The 21,185-nt window shown below is 37.7% G+C and overlaps 1 protein-coding gene across 1 annotated transcript in view; it reads left to right on the top strand.

Annotated features, from left to right (window-relative positions):
- Positions 1-21,185, top strand: part of MET (MET proto-oncogene, receptor tyrosine kinase) — a 148,082-nt gene that overhangs the window by 80,669 nt on the left and 46,228 nt on the right. The window contains exons 4-5 of the mRNA XM_016201632.2: positions 15,805-15,939; positions 16,710-16,883. Of these exons, the coding sequence (XP_016057118.2) occupies positions 15,805-15,939; positions 16,710-16,883 (309 nt within the window). The remainder of the gene's footprint in view (positions 1-15,804; positions 15,940-16,709; positions 16,884-21,185) is intronic.

Below are 21,185 nucleotides of genomic sequence, written 5' to 3'. Positions count from 1 at the left end.
CAATGACTCTCTCATCATTGATGCTTCTATCTGTCTCTCTCCCTCTCCTTTCCTCTCTCTGAAATCAATAAAGATATATTTTTAAAATAATAATAATAAATAAATAATAAATAATAATAAATAAAGTAAAATAAAAATAGGGAGGGATAACTCAGCTGTGGAGGTTTCCCAGAGGATCGAAGGGTACCAGACCCACGTCAGGCTCCCCAGTCCAGGGTTCCAGTATACTCCCTCTGACCTCCAGCACTGAAGCAGCAGCTTGAAATGAACCTGGGACATTCAGGAGGAACTGACTTGCCTGGAATCTGCGGGAGAGCTGGAAGGGCAGCTTTCCCCCAGACAGAAGAGCTGGCAGAGGCCATTGCTCCTTTGATGAGCCCTGCCCCAACAGAGCTGGCAGACAGGCACCAGATCTATATTTCCATCAACCTGGCTCACACTTTTTGCCTCCCCCTGGTGATACCATGAGACCCCGCCCCTGGCTACTTGCAGGCTCATCCAAGCCAATTCCAGTGGCTTTTCCATACAACTGGCCTCTCTTGCCTCATGCTTCAGACTTTCCTAAATCTCTCAAATAAGCAGAAGCTAGACTCAGCATGCTCCATGCCTCTCAATAAGTGGCCCAAGGCCCAGCATTAGCAGCAGCCCACCTTGGTTCATAGTTTGGCCTCTCCTGGACACCTCCAAGCCAACACAAGTAGCTCATGCTTGGTGACCCTGCTGTGTAGCTCATGCTTGATGACCCTGCACAGTGCACAGGCAGAGGCTAACTTTGCATCTCCCAGGAGGCCCCAGAGACAGTGCACCCAGTGGTCAGTTTTGACTACGCTAGATTACAACCCTACCACATCCATGAGTCACACACTCAAGGGGTGCACTCGGTGAGCACCAAAGCCCCACTGAAGCAAATCCTGCTCCATAGCAGTGTCTCCTGCAGAGCAGCTCTCCTCCTGTAGTCGCAGCCAGTCCTCACAGCCGATTGGCCTGAGGGTCAGTTCCTCCCTGTGATTCCAACAGCAATCAAGGCTCAATTGCAATAGGACAGTGCACACAACTCACACAGAAGAGCAATTAAAGTGCCCAGCTCAGGTGACTGGGGAGGCTGAGCCTTTGGGCCTTACAAGACACCTACTACACAAGGCCACCCTACCTTCCAGGAGACATAGAAGTTCTATGTAATACATAGAAACAAACACAGGGAAGCAGCCAAAATGCAGAGACAAAGAAACATGTGACAAAATCAAGAACAGAAAAAAGTCTTCAGAAAAAGAACCAAATGAAATGGAAGCAAGCAAACTACTAGACAGAGAATTAGAAACAATAGTTATAAGGATGCTCAAGGAACTTGAGAATTTTAAAGAAATTAGTGAAACCATCAACAACATAAAAAAGAACCAGTTAGAAATGAAGAATACACTAACTGAAATGAATAATTACAGGTAATTAACAATAGAGGACACAGAGAATGAAATCAGAATTTTGGAATGTGTGAAAGCAAAAAACACCCTATCAGAAGAACAAAAAGAAAAAATAATCCAAAAATATGAAGATAGCGTAAGGAGCCTCTGGGACAATTTCAAGTGTACCAACATTCAAATAATGGGGGTACCAGAAGGAAAAGAAAGGGAGCAAGAAATTGAAAACCTATTTGAAAAAATAATGACAGAAATCTTCTCCTACCTGGTGAAAGAAATAGATATACAAGTCCAGGAAGCACAGAGTCCCAAACACTATTTCAGAAGAATATATCCATCCCTATGTTCATTGCAGCATTATTTACAATAGCCAAGATTTGGAAGCTGCTAAAGTGCCCATTAGTAGATGAGTGGATAAAAAAGGAGTGATACATTTACACAATGGAATACTACATGATCATAAAAAAGAAGGAAATCTGCCCTGGCCGGTGTAGCTCAGTTTGTTGGAGTGTCACCCCGTATATGGAATGGTTTCTGGTTTGCTTCCTGGTCAGGGCACATACCTGGGGTCAGGTTTCATCCCCAATGGGGCCATGTATGGAAAGCTACTGATTGATGTTCTCTCTCACATAGATGTTTCTCTCTCTCTTTTACTCTCTTTCTCTCCCCCACCCCCTTCCAGTCTCTCTAAAATCAATGAGCATATCCTAGGTAACATTTAAAAAAAAAAACAAGAAGGAAGTCTTACCCTTTCCAACAACATTGATGGACCCGGAAAGCATTTTTCTTAGTGAAATAAGCCAATCGGAGAAAGACAAATACCACATGATTTCATTCATATGTGGAATCTAAGGAACAAAATTAACAAACAAAAGTGAAACAGACTCATAGAGAACTGTCTAACAGCTGTCAGAGGGGAGGGCAGTTGTGAGGCTGGGTGAAAAATTGAAGGGATTAAGCCAAAAAAAACCTCATAGACACAGAAAACAGTATAGTGATTTCCAGAGGGAAAGGGGGGTGGGGAATGGGGTTGGGGGAGGTATAAGAGCGTATAGGGGGACAAATGGTGATTGAAGGAGACTTGACTTGGAGTTGTAAACACACAATACAATCAATATACAGCTGATATATTATACAATTGTGCACCTGAAACCTATAAATTTTATTAACCAATGTCACCTCAATAAATTCAATTAAAAAGTTTTTAAATGTTTAAGTGAGCTGCTTATTCATATACAGGGTGGGGCAAAAGTAGGTTTACAGTTGTTTGTATGGAAAGCAATACAAGAATTAATAAATAATAACACAAGAGTAAACTGTGTTTCATGTACTCACAACTGTAAACCTTCTTTTGCCTCCCCCTGTATTTAGGCAATAGGTGTGCCTTTGAGATCTGCTATGTGCCAGACTTTACTGGGAACTGGGAAAGCAGACCTACTCCTGGGTCTCTAATTTCACAAACTGGTATAACCTTGCCTGTTTCTTAATGGTGTCATCACCTTCACTCACCTTTTTTTCCTCTTAACTCACATTTTTTTTCTAATTGGGTCTCAAACTATAATAATTTGCATTATTTTTTATTAATATCTTATTCCTTAACTGACATCCTCTGTTTTTCTTTTAAATTTAAAATTAATTTAGATAATATCAAAGAACCCATTCAGTTCTACTTGCCTAGAAATAGAATTGTATTTTTTCTCTTCTTACAAAAGGAACATTCACTTCAATTTTCAGAAAACAGTAACACTTGGGGAGTGTGCTGCATCTCCCACTCTGACTGATTTTCCTAGTAAGAACATGTTTTTGTTCTTTCTATCCTTCCCTCATCTCTAGCCTATTTAGAACCCTGTTTTACAAAAGTCCAGTCTGACCATGAAGGAATGCTCTTCTGAACACTGGAAGAATGAGCAGGTGATGCCCAACCAAGTACTCAGACTTGGAGGAGGAATGGATGGAAGGTTGTAGAACCTCCAGAAGTAAACTTACCTTTACTTAATTTAATAAAACATTTGTCATAGAAATAGTAACCAAAACCACAGTGAAGTACCACTTCATACCCACTATGATGTCTATAATTTAGAAAATGGAAAATAACAAATTTGTCAGTGAAGATGTTGAGAAATTGGAACCTTCATACATTGCTGGTGGGAATTTAGAATTATGCAGCCCATATGGAAATTGGTCTAGCAGTTCTTCATAACTTAAACATAGAGTTACCATAAGACCCCAAAATTCCACTCCTCGGAATATACCAAAGAGAAATGAAAATATATAATCACACAAAATTTTGTATGTGAATGTTCATAGGAGCATTGTTTACAAGAACCAAAGAGTGGAAACAACCCAACTATCCATCAATTTGTGAATGGATAAATAAAAATGGTATATCTACATAGTGGAATATTATTTCGCAATGAAAAGAAAGGAAGAACTGGTACATGCTCCAACACAGATGAGCCTTGAAAACATTATACTAACTGAAAGAAGTGAGACAGAAGAGACCACATTTTATAGAGTGATGTCAGAGGAATGGCAGCATGAGAGATCCCCTTGGTCTTTCCCCTTAAAGTTTCAACAACTTGAACAGTCATATCTCAACAAAAGATTCCGTACCCAACGCACAAATCTGCCTGAGATATCCACTTACTGAAACATCTAAAGGTGGGCAAGTAGAACAAAATGGGGAAGCAAACGTGGAGCGGGGCTGTTATAAGCCAGGGATGCAGCCTGACAGCAGAGAACTCACAGCAGGGCTCAGCCTAGAGAGGGGAAGAATCCGGTTGTTATTGACACTTCCCTTCAGCCAGGGGTGGGAGAGAGCCTCGGTGGGCACTCCTGCAGGATTGAACAGCACTAGCTGCAGCTGAACTGAGAAAACTGGCCAAAAGAACATAGCACAGGAGAGTGGCTGCAGTGGTCAGCAGTCAGCAACTGAGACAGAAACAAAGCCACAAAACCTGGCTGCCTCCGCTTAACCTTCCAGAGATTACTTCTCTTTGCCTTTGCTGTTGGGTTGTGGAGCACATTAATTGTGAGCCCAAGAACTAATACTAGAGAATCGCATTTCTCCCTGAACAAAGGGTACACTCTGTGACCAGCCCCAGGGTTGGGATACAAAGGGGACCCAGACAGAGGACTGAGATCACCACTGCCAGGAGGGAAAAACAACAGGGAACATGGAGGGGTCCCCCAGCCCACCCCCACCCTGATGCATTGTGGCTACATGGACCTCAGAGGCCATGGAGAGAGCACTGGGATCTCACAGACCTAAAAAAAAACAACTTGTGGTTCAGTGCTACATACTGGGAAAGAATAGAAAGACCTCTTCATGTTAATCTGCCAGAGAAATCCTATTCACATATTGATGCCTAGACAGAAAAGGAATCTATCAAATACTATGAATATACAAGATAGTGAGGCAGCTCAGGAAGAAAATGAAATACCTCCAGAAAACAAACTTAGACATGGAAGTATGTGACATAAATGACAGAGAATTCAAGAGTGCAGTTCTGAAAATACTCAACAAGGTGTGAGAAAGCACGGAGAGGAAATTTAGCAAGCTCAGAAAACAACTAAATGAACAAAATGAGTACTTCACCAAAGAAATTGAAACTTAAAAAAAAAAATCCTAGAGATAAAAAATTCAATTTAAGAGATGAAGGATGAAAGAGCGAGCATAGAAAATAAAGCAAACCAAATGAAGGAAAAAATCAGTAATATCAAAGATAGAAATTTAGAAATGATGCAGAGGGAAAAAGAGACTTGAGAGAGAAAAAAATGAAAGAACTCTATGAGAGCTATCTGATTCTATCATAAAGAGTAATATGAGAATAATAGGCATACCAAAAGAAAAAGAGAGGGATAAGGGAGCAGAGAGCCTATTCAAACAAACAGTTGATGAAAACTTCCCAAACCTATGGAAAGAACTAGATCCTTGAATATAAGAAGCAAACAGAACACCTAGTTACCTCAATCCAACGAGGTCTTCTCCAAGGCATATTGTATTAAAACTGTCAAAAATTAATGAGAAAGAATTCTCAAGGAAACCAGGGAAAAGAAAAAAGTACTTATAAAGGAAAGCTGTTAGATTATCATCAGACTTCTCAGCAGAAACTCTACAAGCCAGAAGAGATCGGTACCAAATATTCAAACTACTGAAAGAAAGAAATTACCAGTGAAGAATAATATATCCAGCAAAGTTATACTTTAAATATGAAGAACAAAAAAGACTTTTACAAACACAGAAACTGAGGGCACTCATCACCAGAAGACCTCCATTGCAGGAAATACTCAAGGACTTTACCTGAAACAAAGAACAAAAGATCAGCCCTGGCTGATGTGGCTCACTGCTTAGAGTGTCACCCCATGCACTGAAGGGTCATGGCTTTGATTCCCAATCAGGGTATGTACCTAGTTTGCATGTTTGATCTCCACCCCAGTCACGGCACGTGCAGGAGGCAACCAGTTGATGCATCTCTTTCACATGGATGCCTCTCTCTCTCTCTCTCTCTCTCTCTCTCTCTCTCTCTCTCTCCCCCCCCCCTCTTCTCTCTAAAAAAAACCAACAAACTAAAGGTCACAAATCTATGAACAAGATCATCAACAAATGGCATTAATAGGCATAACCTGTGACAACAAAAACATAAAAGGGGAAGGAGGGAAAGGTCTAAATTTGCAAAGGAGGATGGAGGCCAGATTCATTCAAATGAAAAAGGACTACTGCATATATGAAACTTTCTTTTTCATAAATCTAGTAGTAACCACACACAGAAAAAAAAAGAAAAAAAAGAAAACTGAGGCACATAGCATAGAAAAAGAGAAAACAGAAAAAAGAAGTATGGAATACCACCAAACCAAAACAAAAGACAGAAACACAAAGGAAAAGAACTAATGTAGGCAAAAACTACAGGAAAACAAAAGATAAAATGGCTATAGGATATCTTCATACATCAATAATTACCCTAAATGTAAATGGAATGAATTCACCAATAAAGAGGCACAGAGTAGCAGATTGCATCAAAAAACAAAACCCAATCATATGCTGCCTTCAGAAGACACATCTAAGCTGCAAAGACAAAGGTAGATTCAAAGTGAAAGGGTGAAAAATGATTCTCCAAGCAAATAACATCCAAAGAAAAGCAGGTGTAGCCATTACTTATATCTGACAAAATAGATTTCAAGACAATAAAGGTAACAAGAGATAAAAATGGATATTTTATTTTGATAAAAGGAACACTATATCAAGAAGATATAACACTTCTTAACATATATGCACCCAACCAGGGAGCACCAAAATATATAAAGCAACTACTAACAGAATTATAGGGAGAAAAAGAACAAAACACAATCATAGTTGGGGACCTTAATACTCCATTGACATCTCTAGACAGATCATTTGAACCAATAAAATCGATAAAGAAATATTGGCATTAAATGATACATTAGACCAAATGGAAGTAATTAACATCTACAGAGCTTTTCATCCCAGAACATCAGATTATACATTCTTCTACGATGCACATGGAACATTCTCTAGGATAGACCATATGTTGGGTCACAAAACTAACCTCAACAAATTCAAGAAGATTGAAATTATACCAAGCATGTTTTCTGACCACAATGCTTTGAAATTAGAAATCAACTAAAAAAGGATGTTAAGAAACCCACAAATATGTGGAGATTAAACAACATACTACTAAAAAATGACTGGGTCATAGAAGAAATAAAAAATGAGATCATGAGATACATAGAGACTAATGAGAATATCAGAACGACATATCAAAACTTCTGGGATTCAGGGAAAGCAATAATAAGAGGAAAGTTTATATTATTGTAGGCCTATCTCAAGAAACAAGAGAAATTCCACATTAACAACCTAAGTTACATCTTTCTTAAACTTATCTTTATTGTTGAGAGTATTACATATGTCCCCCATTTTCCCCCCATTACTCCCATCCACCTGGTTCCTGCCCCACCCCAGGCATTCACCAAACTATTGTCTCTGTCCAAGGGCTATGCACATATTCATACAAGTTCTTTGGTTAATCTCTTCCCATCCTCCCTCCCACCTTTCCTCTGAAATCAATCAGTCTGTGCCATGCTTCCATGCTTTTGGACCTATTTTGTTTGTCAGTTTCTTTTGTTCATTAGATTGCACATATAAGTGAGATCATATGATACTTGTCTTTCTCTGACTGGCTTATTTTGCTTAGCATAATACTCTCCAGGGCCCTTCATGCTGTCTCAAAGAGTAAGAGATCCTTCTTTTTTACAGCCACATAGTATTCCGTTGTGTAAATGAACCACATATTTTTTATCCACTCATCTACTATGGACACTTGGGCTGTTTCCAGATCTTAGCTATTGTAAATAGCACTGCTATTTTAAAGAACTGGAAAAAGAATATAAGTAACCCAAAGTCAGCAGAAAAAAGGGAAATAATAAAAATTAGAGCAGAATTGAATGAAATAGAGAACAAAAAGACTATACAAAAAATTAATGCAACAAAGAGCTGATTCTTTGAAAAGATTAATAAAATTGGCAAACCCCTGGCTAGACTCACTAAAGAAAAAAGAGCCCAGCCAGGCATGGCTCAGTGGTTGAGCATCGATCTAGGATCCAGGTGATTGGGGTTTGATTCCTGGTCAGGGCACATGCCCTGGTTGCGGGCTCAATCCCCAGTCGGGGGCATGCAGGAGGCGGCCGATAAATGACTCTCTCATCATTGATGTTTTTCTCTCTCTCTCTCCCTCTACTTTCCTCTCTCAATAAAAATATATTTTAAAAAAAGAAGAAAAAAGAGAAAAGACTCATATAAATGAAATTAGAAATGAAGGAGAAGAAGTTACCACGGACATATGAGAATATTATGAAAGACTATATGCCACCAAATTCAGTAACCTAGAAGAAATAGATAAGTTCCTAGAAATATGTAACCTTCCTAGACTGAATCATGAAGAAATGGAAAACCTAAATAGACTACTCAAACTCTTCCAAAATATTGAAGAAGAGGCAATACTTCATAATACATTTATGAGGCCAACATATCTCTGATACCAAAACCTGGCAACGATAATACTAAAAAAGAAAACTACAGACCAATATCTCTGATGAATATGGATGAAAAAAATCCTAAACAAAATACTAGTAAATTGGATACAATATATTAAAAAAATAATGAATCATGATCAAGTGGGGTTCATTCCAGGGGACAAGGATGGTTCAACATATGCAGTTGATCAATGATCAGTGTAATACACCACATTAACAAAACAAACAATAAAAATAAAAATCATTTGATCTTATCAATAGGTGCAGAAAAAGCATGTGATAAATACAACATCTATTTATGATCAAAACACTCAATAGAATGGATCTAGAAGGAAAGTACCTCAACATAATAAAGGCCATATATGATAAACCCTAAGCCAATATCATACTCAATAGTGAAAAACTGAAATCTTTTCATCTAAAATCAGGAACAAGACAAGAATGTCCACTCTCACCACTCATATTCAACATAGTTCTGGAAGTCCTAGCCAGAGAAGTCAAAAGGAAGGAATAAAAGGTATCTAGATTGGGAAGGAAGAAGTAAAAGTATCACTTTTTGCAGATGACATGATTCTTGTCTATAGGAAACCCTAAAGTCTCCACCAAAAACTATTAGAAACAATAAAAAAATACAGCAACTGCAGGATACAATATCAGTGTACAAAAATCCACTACTTTCCTATATTCTAACAACAAAACTTCAGAAAAAGAAATTTTAAAAATCCCTTTTTTGCAGAGAAAATAAAATACCTAGGAAAAAACAAAGGATGTGAAAACCTATATACTGAAAACTACAAAGCATTATTAAAAGAGATGGAAAAAGACACAAAAAAATGGAAAAATATTCCATGTTCATGGATTGGAAGAATCAACATAGTTAAAATGGCCATGTTACCCAAAGCAATATGCAGATTTAATGCAATCCCCATCAAAATCCTGTGGTTTTTTTTTTCCAAAGCAGTAGAACAAAAATCACCAGATTTGTATGGAACCACAAAACACCCTGAATAGCCAAAGCAATCCTGAGAAAAAAAGAATGAAACCAGAAGTATCACATTATCTGACTTCAAATTATACTACAGAGCTATGATAATTAATACAGCATGGTATTGGCAGAACAGGCAAACAGACCAGTGGAACAGAATTGAGATCCCAGAAGTAAAACCACAGGTATATGGGCAAATAACTTTTAACAAAGGAGCCAAAAACACATTATGGAGAAAAGAATGCCTCTTAAATAAATGGTGCATGGAAAATTGGAAAGCCACATGAGAGAGAATGAAACTAGATTATAGTTTTTCCCCTCATATAAGAATTAATTCAAAATGAATCAAAGACCTAAATATAAGATCTGAAACAATATAGTACATAGAAGAAAACATAGGTACTAAAGTTCTGGACCTTGATTGTAGAGAATATTTTATGAATTTGACCCCAAAGGCAAGTGAAATAAAGGCAAAAATAAATGAATGGGTATATCAAACTAAAAAACTTCTGTACAGCAAAAGAAACCAACAACCAAACAAAAAGGCAACCGACCAAATGGGAGATGTTATTTGCAAACAACAGCTCAGACGGGTTAATATCCAAAATATTTAAAGAACTTATACAACGCAACACCAAACACACAATCCAATTAAAAACTGGGAAGAGGACCTGAACTGACTGATACCTCTCCCCAGAAGACATACAAATGTCCATCAGATATATGAAAAGATGTTCAACTTCACTAGCTTCTAGGGAAATGCAAATCAAAACTACAATGAGATACCTACCCCCTCACATCTGTTAGAGTGGCTATTATCAACAAGACAGGTAATAACAAGTGTTGGAAGGTTGTGGAGGAAAAGGAACCCTCATTCATTGCTGGTGGGAATGTAGACTGGTAGAGCCACTGTGTAAAACAATATGGGCAGTTCCTCAAAAAACTAAAAGTAGAATTACCACATGCCCCAGCAACCCCTTTCCTGGGCATCTGTCTGAAAACTCTAAAACATTTATTCCCAAAGATATTTGTACCCCTATGTTCACTGCAGTGGCCAAGACATGGAAACAACCAAAGTGTCCTTCAATAGATGATTGGATAAAGAATATGTGGTACATATATACTATGGAATACTACTCAGCCATAAGAAAAGATTAAATACTGCCATCTGTAACAACATGGATGGACCTTGAGAATATTATGCTAAGTGAAATAAGTCAGTCAGAAAAAACTAAGAACCATATGATTTCACTCATGTGGAATATAAAACTGAAACTCAGAGACACAGACAGACAACAGTATGGTGGTTACCAGAGGGAAGGTAGTAGGGAGGTGGTAGAGGGTAAAGGGGGCCAAATATATGGTAACAGAAGAATTATTTGACTTTAGATGGTGGGCTCACAATGCAACATACAGATCATATATCATAGTAATGTACACTTGAAACCTATATGACCCTATTAACCAATGAGACCCCAATAAATTTAATAAAAGTAAAATAAGAAAATAGCACCTTCACATGAGTGATTGCTTTAATGATTTTTCTCTTTAACCAATAAGAATTTGTCCAATGAGGGGCTCTACTCTGAGCTGATAACCACTATTCTGGAAAGAGATTGAAAAGTTATTATATATAGTGCATTAAACAACAGCCTGAAATGCAGCTCCAAAAAGCCTGAAATCTACCCACCCTGGGTGATACTCACAAATTACTGAAACAAGACAGAAAATAGAACTTATACTCTGACAAAATTATAGTAAATCTATGCCTGGATGTTGAGTATTGCTCCAAAAACAATGAAAGGAAGACTGAAATCTGGAAAAAGGCAACAAATGATCAAAGTCATCCATCGCTGAGTATCTTAAGAGACTGGACTAAGAGAATCAGGACACTATTATCTAGAAAGTCAAAATAAGATACAGGATTGAGGTGCAAAATTGCTGAAACAAACAGGTAGGATGAGTATGAACTTGTTTACCAAATTTTGGTCTTTAGAGTTAGAAAGCACGCTTTCAAATCTTGAGAGATCTGCGGGAGCAGGGAAGTTCTTTAAAGGCTAGGTAGTGACTTTCTTTTGGAACCATATTGCCAGTCTCTGTTAGGACATGATGAAGTAAGAAAGCCGTTACTGATCAAAAAATTAATTAATTAGTTAATTAAATCTATGGGGGAAAATGACTGTTTTAATCCAAAAGAAAATAAAAGACCACTGTATGGTAAATAGGAACATGGCCCCCTTTCCATGCTTCACTTCCCCCTCCTACTCTGTGGGCAATATAGTGAAGGCCATCAGTAAGTGGACTATGAGACCTTGGGAGCTTGGCCAGCTCCTCACTCAAGAAAACAGCATTTTTATCTCACACAGCTTTTGCAAGTCCCCCTTCCCCCTGCATGCCTTGTTTTTCTCTGTTTTCTGTACTCTAAAACCTTGTGTTGGGAAAGTCTGGGTGGCAGTGAAATAATAGCACTGGCTGGCCGCCCTCAGTGTGGCTTGTCCACAGGCTGGATAGGACCTAGCAGTTCAACTTCACCAGTGGCAGCCAATGTGGTGGTAAACTTCACCAGTCAGCCACCACTGGTGCGCACGTAAAGCCTAATAAGCCCATGTTTTTCACAGCCAGTCCTCCAGGTTATTTCTTTGGGAACCCAAGAACAATATACCGAGGTTTTCTGGGACCTCTGCACTTTGCATAACAACCACATGTTATAGAATTCCATCTGTATGAAATATCCAGAACAGGAAAATCTGTAGAAATATAAAGCAGATTAGTGGTTATCAGAGACTGGAGAATATGAGGAGATGGGATGATGGGTAAGGGGTGTGGGTTGAGGTAATGACAGTGTTGCACAACTGTTTTGGTAATGGTTGCACAAATCTATGAATATACTAAACGCAATTAATTGTCCACTTTTTTTAAAAAATGAAAAGTAGACAGAAAGCCACTTATAAATGTCTTATGTTAAATTTTATTCATCATTCTTAAAGAAAATTAAATTCTAAAACAGTTTAATTTAAAACAAAAGTTTTTGTGTGGGATGAGAGTATCCAGCCTTTATGTATTTGTAGATATATCACATAAAATTATTTTCTTCAGGCTTATTAATTTTCGGACCTTGCCACAAAGGATTTATTTATTTAACTTGTACATATATTTCTTTCCCATGTCCTGTCCCAGATAATTTGAGATCACACCCACAACAATTAAGCAAATTCATATTCCTCCCTACTCCTCCACCCCAAATGTATGTCTTACATTTTCAAGAGCATTAGAGAAAAATATTTTGAGACCTAAACACTAAAGATTAGTTGTCAACACTGTAGAAACTCAAAAGATAATTGCCAGTCTTCTATTTCATACTAATTGTCCTAGGATTGCCAGTGATTTATCATAAGGATTAAATCTAGATGCTAGATTTAGTTTTGCCCCTAGAAATATCTCTGTGACAACCAAAAGGAACTCCTAATTTTGCAAACATAGCTTCAGGGGTATTTTGAGAGTTAAGGTGGTTAATTATTTAGAATTTGGGCAATGAATGAAAGTGAGGAATGAATGATAGAAAAGCATTCTTGGCACTTTAGGTATCCCTGCAGAGAAAGGGCTAATGATCAACTCAAAAGGTATTTGCATCTGTGAGGTGACCTCTGCTCAAAATTCCAAACAGTCGTCTCACTTTTCCACACAGCCTTCCTGTCTTCTGAGGTTCATCTCATTTTCTGTATCAAGCCGCACTTATCCTAGCTAATGATCAAAAGTAGAGCTTGCCAGCTGTGCTAGTACAGTTTCCTCTGTGCCATCAGAAGCTTTTTAGATGTGGAATCTTTCTCCTTAGGCACACTTACTTGTGCAGCCAATGTTACTGAAACAAGGAGTATTTGGCAAGGCACATATATTGTGAAATTTGTTTTAATGCTTTGACTCATGAGTGGCTTTTAGGAGCTCAGAGTTGAAGCCTTTTATTGGTATTTACTCTGGTGCTCCAAGAGTGTAGCAGTTAAGTGTTTAAGGAGAAGCAGAGCACACAGATTCAAGCATTCAATAAAGCTCCTTGGAAACCTGACTCATACTTCCCTGCTAAAATTCTCTGTTGTATTTTCTTTAAGGGAAGTAATAATACCTACCTTGTAAAATTATTGTGAGGAGTAAACAAAATAGCCATTTAAGGCACTTAACCCAATGCCTGACTGTTACCTGTTAGAAGAGTACTACATATATGGTGCTCACCAGACAAAAAGTCTTAACTGAATCAATCTATACAAGTTCCAGAGGTGCAAAGAGCTTCTTTAGGAAAAGAGAGGGAGAGGTTAATCCTTTCTGAGGAATGAATATTTGAATGGGCTTTGGATATTTGATAAAGTCAAAGATGATGGCCTAGTAATTAAGAAGAGATTGCTTATTATAAATTCAGGAAGTGATTTTTAAAAGAGCAAGAAGATAGTAGAAAAACGGGTACTAGGAGGTGGTGATTATTTGGCAGGTCTGAATAGAATGGAAGATACAAGAGAGACAGACACAGAATGCAAATATTCATAGGAAGGTTCGTAGAGATGATTAATCTTCAGTGAAGTGGAAAGCACAGAATGAGGCAGAAAACAGAGTCAGGGTATTAAGACAGGCTGGTGTTTTGTTTTGTTTTTGACTTGTATGTGAGAGATTTTTGTTTGTTTTTAATCTTTTCAGTTTGAAGTAATTGGCAACAATCAGGAAATTATTAAGAGGGGGATTAGGGGTAGGAAAAATACGAGGTGGTGAGTTAGGTTTGGAAAATTGGATAACTGAAATCTGGATAATTTGGGATAGAAGCTTTCTAAGTCTGATGTCCAGATACTCTGCTTATAACCAGCACCCAGAGGGAGGTTGGATTGGTAATTAAACTTCTTTTTACTTTAACTGCAAAAGTCACAAATACCTACTTGACTCTAAATTTAGTAATAAATAACAATAGTTTCCATCCTCTCCCATCCTAACCAAATGACCTTTGATCCATCATTTAACTTCTGTACAAATATCACCACCCTCCTTAATGGAGATGTTTTAAAAGTGTTGAGTGTTTGGGATAGAACTTATGTTAGGGGAAAAAATGTCATGATGTTTAACTTTTATGGCTCTCTGAGAGCTTGGTTAGTTTCTCTATCAACAGTTTACTCTCTAGGAGCAAATTGGATACTTTGGGGATCTTCCCAGATTGTTTCAGGCTGCTTGACTCCCTCATTGTGTTTAAGAGAAAAATTTACTACTAGTTCCCCAAAATATTTATATGTTGTATATGTTTGTTAGATACTAAGCAGTTATTTACTCCTGCAATTTTTATTCCCATTTTAAAGATAAGAAAGCAGAGGTAGAAGGAGTGGTCATTTAACTAATCCCAGTCTCACAAATATTCATACTTGTTCAGTGATTTCAGTCCTATGGCAAGTAAATACACTTTCAATGCAACCTAAAAGGGTATTTGAAATGTTGGGAAATTTCACACTTTCAAGCTCAGAGCTGTGCTTGCACCCTCATTTAAGAATGAAAGTTTCTCTGACCACCACTAAACTCTCCTAAAGTCTGAATGTTCATCTCAGATAGTCACCCTGATTTTACTCCTGGACTTCATTATTACTGGGTTTTAGCAACAGGGAAGATGGAAAGTATATAGCTGCGAAGCATTCCAAATTAGAAGTACCTGAAAGCAGGAATGATACCGGTTATCAAACCTCATTTCCAAGGCATTGTTAAAACCATCAGGCCTTTTTAAACCAGTCTGAGAAGCAGAACTTTATTATAATCCAAGTAATAACATATGGTGGAACAATGGTTAATAAAAATGACAGCACATCATTTCAAAGTAGCTAAGGGCCTATTTTGACCTCAAAAGGTCTATAAATATGGCTTAAGAGTAGCAGAGCATGGAACTAGATCCAGGTCTCCAGAATCCCCATCCAGTATGCTTTCCATTACCTCAAGGGAAGCTGACTGATCAGGAGGATCAGAAGGATAGATTTAAAAATAATTCAGAATCCCCATAGCATAAGTGAAGTCTTCTGTTCTGGGGAGAGTTTTGGCTCCTCTAGTTCCCGACGTAATCATGAAGATTTGTCTGCATGTCCTGGCTGATTGACTGGGAGATCTACTTCCCTAAAAACCATTAAAAGATCATAGGAAAAGACTGTCTTGGGGGTTCAGATGAATTGTCTTCAAGGCAGAAAATTAGAAGATGTCATATTGATTTACAATGAGATAAACCATTAACCCTTTAGTTTAAACACCCACGAACTTTCCTAATCTATTATTACCATTATCATCCACACTTTCCACTTGTATTTAAACTGAGCTTGTTGGAATAAAGGTGTTTTCGCTTTTGTTTCTCAGGTTGTAGTTTCTCGATCAGGATCATCAACCCCACATGTGAATTTTCGCCTGGATTCCCACCCCGTGTCTCCTGAAGCAATTGTGGAGCACCCATTAAACCAAAGTGGCTACACATTGGTTGTCACAGGGAAGAAGGTAAACCCTGTTCCCACAAGGGGGTGCCATGAATGCAGTTTTTCCTGAGTGGGTATTTATTGCCAGTGTCATGTGGTCTTTTTTAACTTCTTTCTTTGTCTTGGATTCACCTCTCCTCTATCAAGTTCTTTTCTTTCTTGAGTATTTCAGAGATCTTTTGAAATCAAGTTAAATTTTTATTCAGGGAAGATAGGAGCTAAGGGAGGTCCCCTTCATAATATGTACTGTACTTTTCCTTTTCTCCTGTATTTCTCAATGAGAAAAACAAGCATACTGAATTAGTATTACAGTCCTAAGGTAAGAACTCTAGTACAGGCAGATTGATCCTAAAATGCATATTGGAATTTGACACCATACAATAACCCCTTTTCTCTGAGAGAAGGAGGTGCATCTTGATGCCAGAATGATATGTAAACTTACTTAGAATTTCCTGAGGGTTTATGTTTTCCAGATGCTCAAATTATACTCTTGTTATTTTACAATTGTCTCAAGCAAAATTTCTCTACTAAATAGGACCTCTAGCATTGCATGACAGTACTTGTGTTCACTGGACAGTAATGGTAACTTCTATCATGTACATGACTACGGTAGAGGGAAGAAAGGAATTTGATTTTTTTACTTTAATCACCTAATCATTAGTACATGATTTGCACATGTAGGTGTTATCTCTGATAGACTGTAAAATTATATTTACATGTATACTTGGTATATTTAGTTTTCATTTAACAAACAAAATTTCTGGGAGCTCTTTCTATCACTTTGCTTTACAGATCACCAAGATCCCATTGAATGGCTTGGGCTGTGACCATTTCCACTCCTGCAGTCAGTGCCTCTCTGCCCCTCCCTTTGTGCAGTGTGGCTGGTGCCACAACAAATGTGTGCGATTGGAGGAATGCCCCAAAGGAACATGGACTCAAGAGATCTGTCATCCTACAATCTATAAGGTAGGAATCTCTGGCAGCTATCAGTATGTTTTTTGGTAAACACAAATCCCACTACTGAAAAAAATCTAAAATTCAGTTTACTCATTTAGCTATGAGAAATCAGCCAAAATACTATCTCCCTCCAAGTTTTTTTTAGGGTGGCATTTGGTCAAATCCCCAGAGTCCTGTACCTGCTTCACACTCACTGAGTGGATTTTCTCCTTGGCCAATTGCTTTCCCTTAGTACTATGTAAATAAGCTCCCTATTTCCTCACATCAGGACCTGTTCCCTCCTGGCTCCCCCATTCTCTGAATCCTCACCACCTACTTTATCTGCCAGGTGCCTAGATGTGAACCTCTACCACACATACAGATCTGCTCATGGCATAACCACAATCCTATACCAAATGGTGCAAGCTAGAGATTATAGTCACTCTGAGGCAGACAGGACAGGTTTCTTCCTGTCTGACTCCAGAGATGGTGGCCTTGTATCATCACAGATGAGATTAGAGGTTACTTCCCAAGTAAATGGTCAACACCCATGAGTGGCTGTGCACCTTCTCTCCAAGTTCCTGGAAGAGCCATAAATGTGCAGCCGGTGTGACTATACTAAAATCTATACTGTGTGAGTCATTTTATTCTTTAATTTACTCCAAAAATATTTGAATGCATACTACACAGTAGGCAGTCTTTTAGACACTGGGGAGATACAGTCTCAGACAAGACAAAAGTACCTCCTGCTATTAGAGAACTTAGCTTCCAGCAGTGGACTTCAGCCCAGACATTGTAGCCACCATCTCTCTCTGTTGCCTTAGTTTCTTAAATATATATTTGGCACTTTGAAAATCTCCCTGGCATTTTTAAAAAATATCTTGATCCAAACACATTTTGCTTGAAAATACTTCCCTGGTGAGGACTCAGTGTGTATTTTCTCTGCCTGCATGTAGAACAGTTGGACTTTAGTAAATGGTCCTTGTGAAAGATTCAAGTTAAAGGTCTTAGTTGCCTGGTTCAAGCCCAAGTAAGCAAAGTGTACAAGTCAGAACAGGAACTGCCCCCAAGTGCATGGCTATTTTCAGTTAGTTATGGTTTGGGACAAGACTTGTATGGGGTGACTAGGTTTTAAACCAAATTATTTTCTGTTGGGTGTGGCATGATTATTAAGACCTAGCTTGATTGGCCAAGGAATAAACAAGAAGATAGTAAGGAAACTATCTATACTGTAGTGTTTATGTCCACTTTTTTGTTGTTCTTTAATATACTTTTAAAACCACATGCAATTTTATACTTTTTTTTAAACACACAGCCTTGGCAATTTGAGACACTAGAAAACTGAACTCAACTATTCCATAAAAGAGATATAAGGAGTGTGGTGTGTTTGTGGCTGTGTGTGTGTGTGTGTGTGTGTGCACATGCAGTTAAATCACAACAGTTTTATTTCAGAAATAACCAAGCTGCTGTTTTAAATAAAAAGCCAGTTGAGAACCTATACAAATGAAACATTTAATTTTGACCATTGTGCTTTCTTTTATTCATCATGAAAGCCATGTTAAAATAGTTAAAAACAGAGTAAATATTTTAGAATTTTCTGAAACCAGAAAATCTCTTCTAATGTTTGAGTTTACCTCCTCTCTCACCTTTCCTAACTCCAACACTCTAGTTGGCAATTTTATATCATGCACGAGTCAGTGAGGCTTGAGCTGTATGGTTAGAAGGAAAGTAGTGCAGCTGAGTCCATAAATCCCTTTCGATTCATAGTTGTTAAGAAGATTTCATGCTGCACTAGAGCGTGACATTCAGCATTCTTACTGCAAAAAATAAGACAGATTATTCATCTTTTTCTTATCTGTCTTAAATTCTGTAGGCACAAAACCCAGCTAATGTATAGGATTTCACTTTCTGATAAATGTAAATTAACTTGCTTTTCAAGGTAAATGATGTTCAGTGGCTGAAATTCTTTGCAGCTCCACATATGAGAGATTTCAGAATTGCAAGCCCATTATTTTGTTTCTAACATATTATCTGATCTTGTACTTAAAGAGCAATGAGAAGTGCTTTAGAAAAGGAAGAGCACTTTCCAATGTATTCTGAATTTATCAGGATAAAATTGTAATATCTTGTAGGATTGAATTCAATCCCAGTGAGACAATAAAACAGTTTATTAATTGATCAGAAGACTCAGATAAGAAGCAATAGCAATATCTTATGGGGGCAAGGATTGTGCAATCAATGCACTGCCAGCAATATATTTGTGACTTTTTTCCTACTGAACAAAGTTTAACTTTGTTGTTGTTGTTTTTCTATAGACTCTTCACCTGGTTTCCCTTATTGTTAATATCTTACATTACTGGTACATTGCAAATTTTAATTTTCCAAGGTTTTTTATTGTTGTTTCTAGCTTTCTCATGTATTATCTTGGTGGATTTTGAAAACATGATCATTTGAATCATTTTCACCTGTGAAAGGACACTAGCTCCTTTTTTAGCTATTTTTCCCCTGTGTAGACAGGTGGGAGACCCAGCCTCTGGACACTCATTTCCTTCCCACAGAGTTTCTCTGCCCTTCAGGATAACTCAGAGTTTGCCAGCCCATTGTTGGTTCTGTCCAAGGGTGTGTGGTCAATACTGCTTCCTTCCTTTCCCCTGGAAAAGTGAACATTACCCCATAAGCTAGGGAAAATCCTTAGATGCCCACCTCTAGTATTTCAGCCTGGAGAGAAAAACTAAGTAGAGCTGGTCTTTCAAAACCTGATTGTCTAGCCAAGTTTTTATAATAACCATTTCTATTGCACCATTTGAACACCTCTCAGTGTCTTTTTTCAAATCATCACACAACCCCTTTGCCTTATATAGAAATTCATGATGTATGTAGAGTGACAGACTTCAGTTTTTACATAGAAAGGGGGAACCTAGCAGTGGGATCAGGCCTTGGCAGCTGTTTTTTATGAGGAAGCTTTGTTAAGAGGGAACAGCAGCTGTGTGGCCATCTCAGGCTGAAGAAAGTCCAGGAGGGTTAGGTGTCTTATTCTCTCCTACTAGATTTCTAGCATAATAATAAACAAATATTTTTTTCCTAGCAGTTCTCATTTGGCTAGACATGGGCAAGTAAGTTTTCAAGAAAGGCACAACTGTGTAATGGATTTAATGGGGAAAACAGCTATCATAAAAGCATTAAGCCAAAACTTTAAAGGGGCTTGTTAAACAAGGGTAAGTTAAGACTTTGGTTTGCAATTATTATTTGGGAAGGATGGGAATCTTTGCAAATTTTAATTTTGCTACCCTTGTAAATTGTGAAAAATATCACTTTTAGATTTTCACTAACTGGCCTTAAACAAATACCTTTTTGAGTGGTGCTATGTTTTCCCACCATTGTACTTTACAGCACAATTTACAATATGTCCCCCCAAAAGAGCATTTCCTTTCTCAATTGTCACAAAACTGCTGAGGAGAAGCTTATTTTTAACTTTAAAAATGTGTTTTGTTTTACTAGTTTTAGTCTAAGAACCCATGTCTTATAGACTTCCTAAGGGCCTAATGCTATCTTATATTACGGTCATCAAAGTTTGTTTTTTTTGTGTTTGTTTTTTTGGGGTGGTACACAAATCAAAAAATCTCTTAGTCATTTATACTACTGGTTCTTTTTTATTATTAAATTTATTGGGGTGACATTAGTTAATAAGATCATATAGGTTTCAAGTGTACATTTCTATGATACATGATCTGTATATTGTGTTGTGTTCCCACCACCCAAAGTCAAATCATTTTCGGTCACCATATATTTGGCCCCCTTTACCCTTTAATAACCTCCTATCCCCTTCTCTCTGGTAACTACCATACTGGTGTGTGTGTCTATGAGATTCAGTTTTATATCCCACCTATGAGTGGAATCATATGGTTCTTAGCTTTTTCTGACTGACTTATTTCTGACTGAGTATAGTATTCTCAAGGTCCATCCATGTTGTCACAAATGGCAGTATTTCATCTTTTCTTATGGCTGAGTAGTATTCCATTGTATATGTACCACATTTTCTTTTTCCAATCATCTACTGAAGGATACTTTGGTTGTCTCCATGTCTTGGCCACTGTGAATAATGCTGCAGTGAACATAGGAGTGAATACATGTTTTAGAGTTTTGGGGGCAGTTACCCAGAAGAGGGGTTTCTGGGTCATATGGTAAATTTATTTATTAATTAATTTAAAATTTACTTTTCACATACCTGCAAGAATAAAATGAACATATTATTTATTTAATATGGGGCAAGAAAAATCCTAGAAATGAGATGTAAAATAATGCCAAGGGAGATTATTAGAAACATTACTATAA

The sequence above is a fragment of the Miniopterus natalensis genome, chromosome 10 (genome assembly GCF_054644295.1).
Source record: "Miniopterus natalensis isolate mMinNat1 chromosome 10, mMinNat1.hap1, whole genome shotgun sequence".
Classification (NCBI taxonomy): domain Eukaryota; kingdom Metazoa; phylum Chordata; class Mammalia; order Chiroptera; family Miniopteridae; genus Miniopterus; species Miniopterus natalensis.
This window is presented reverse-complemented; position numbering and strand designations above follow the sequence as displayed.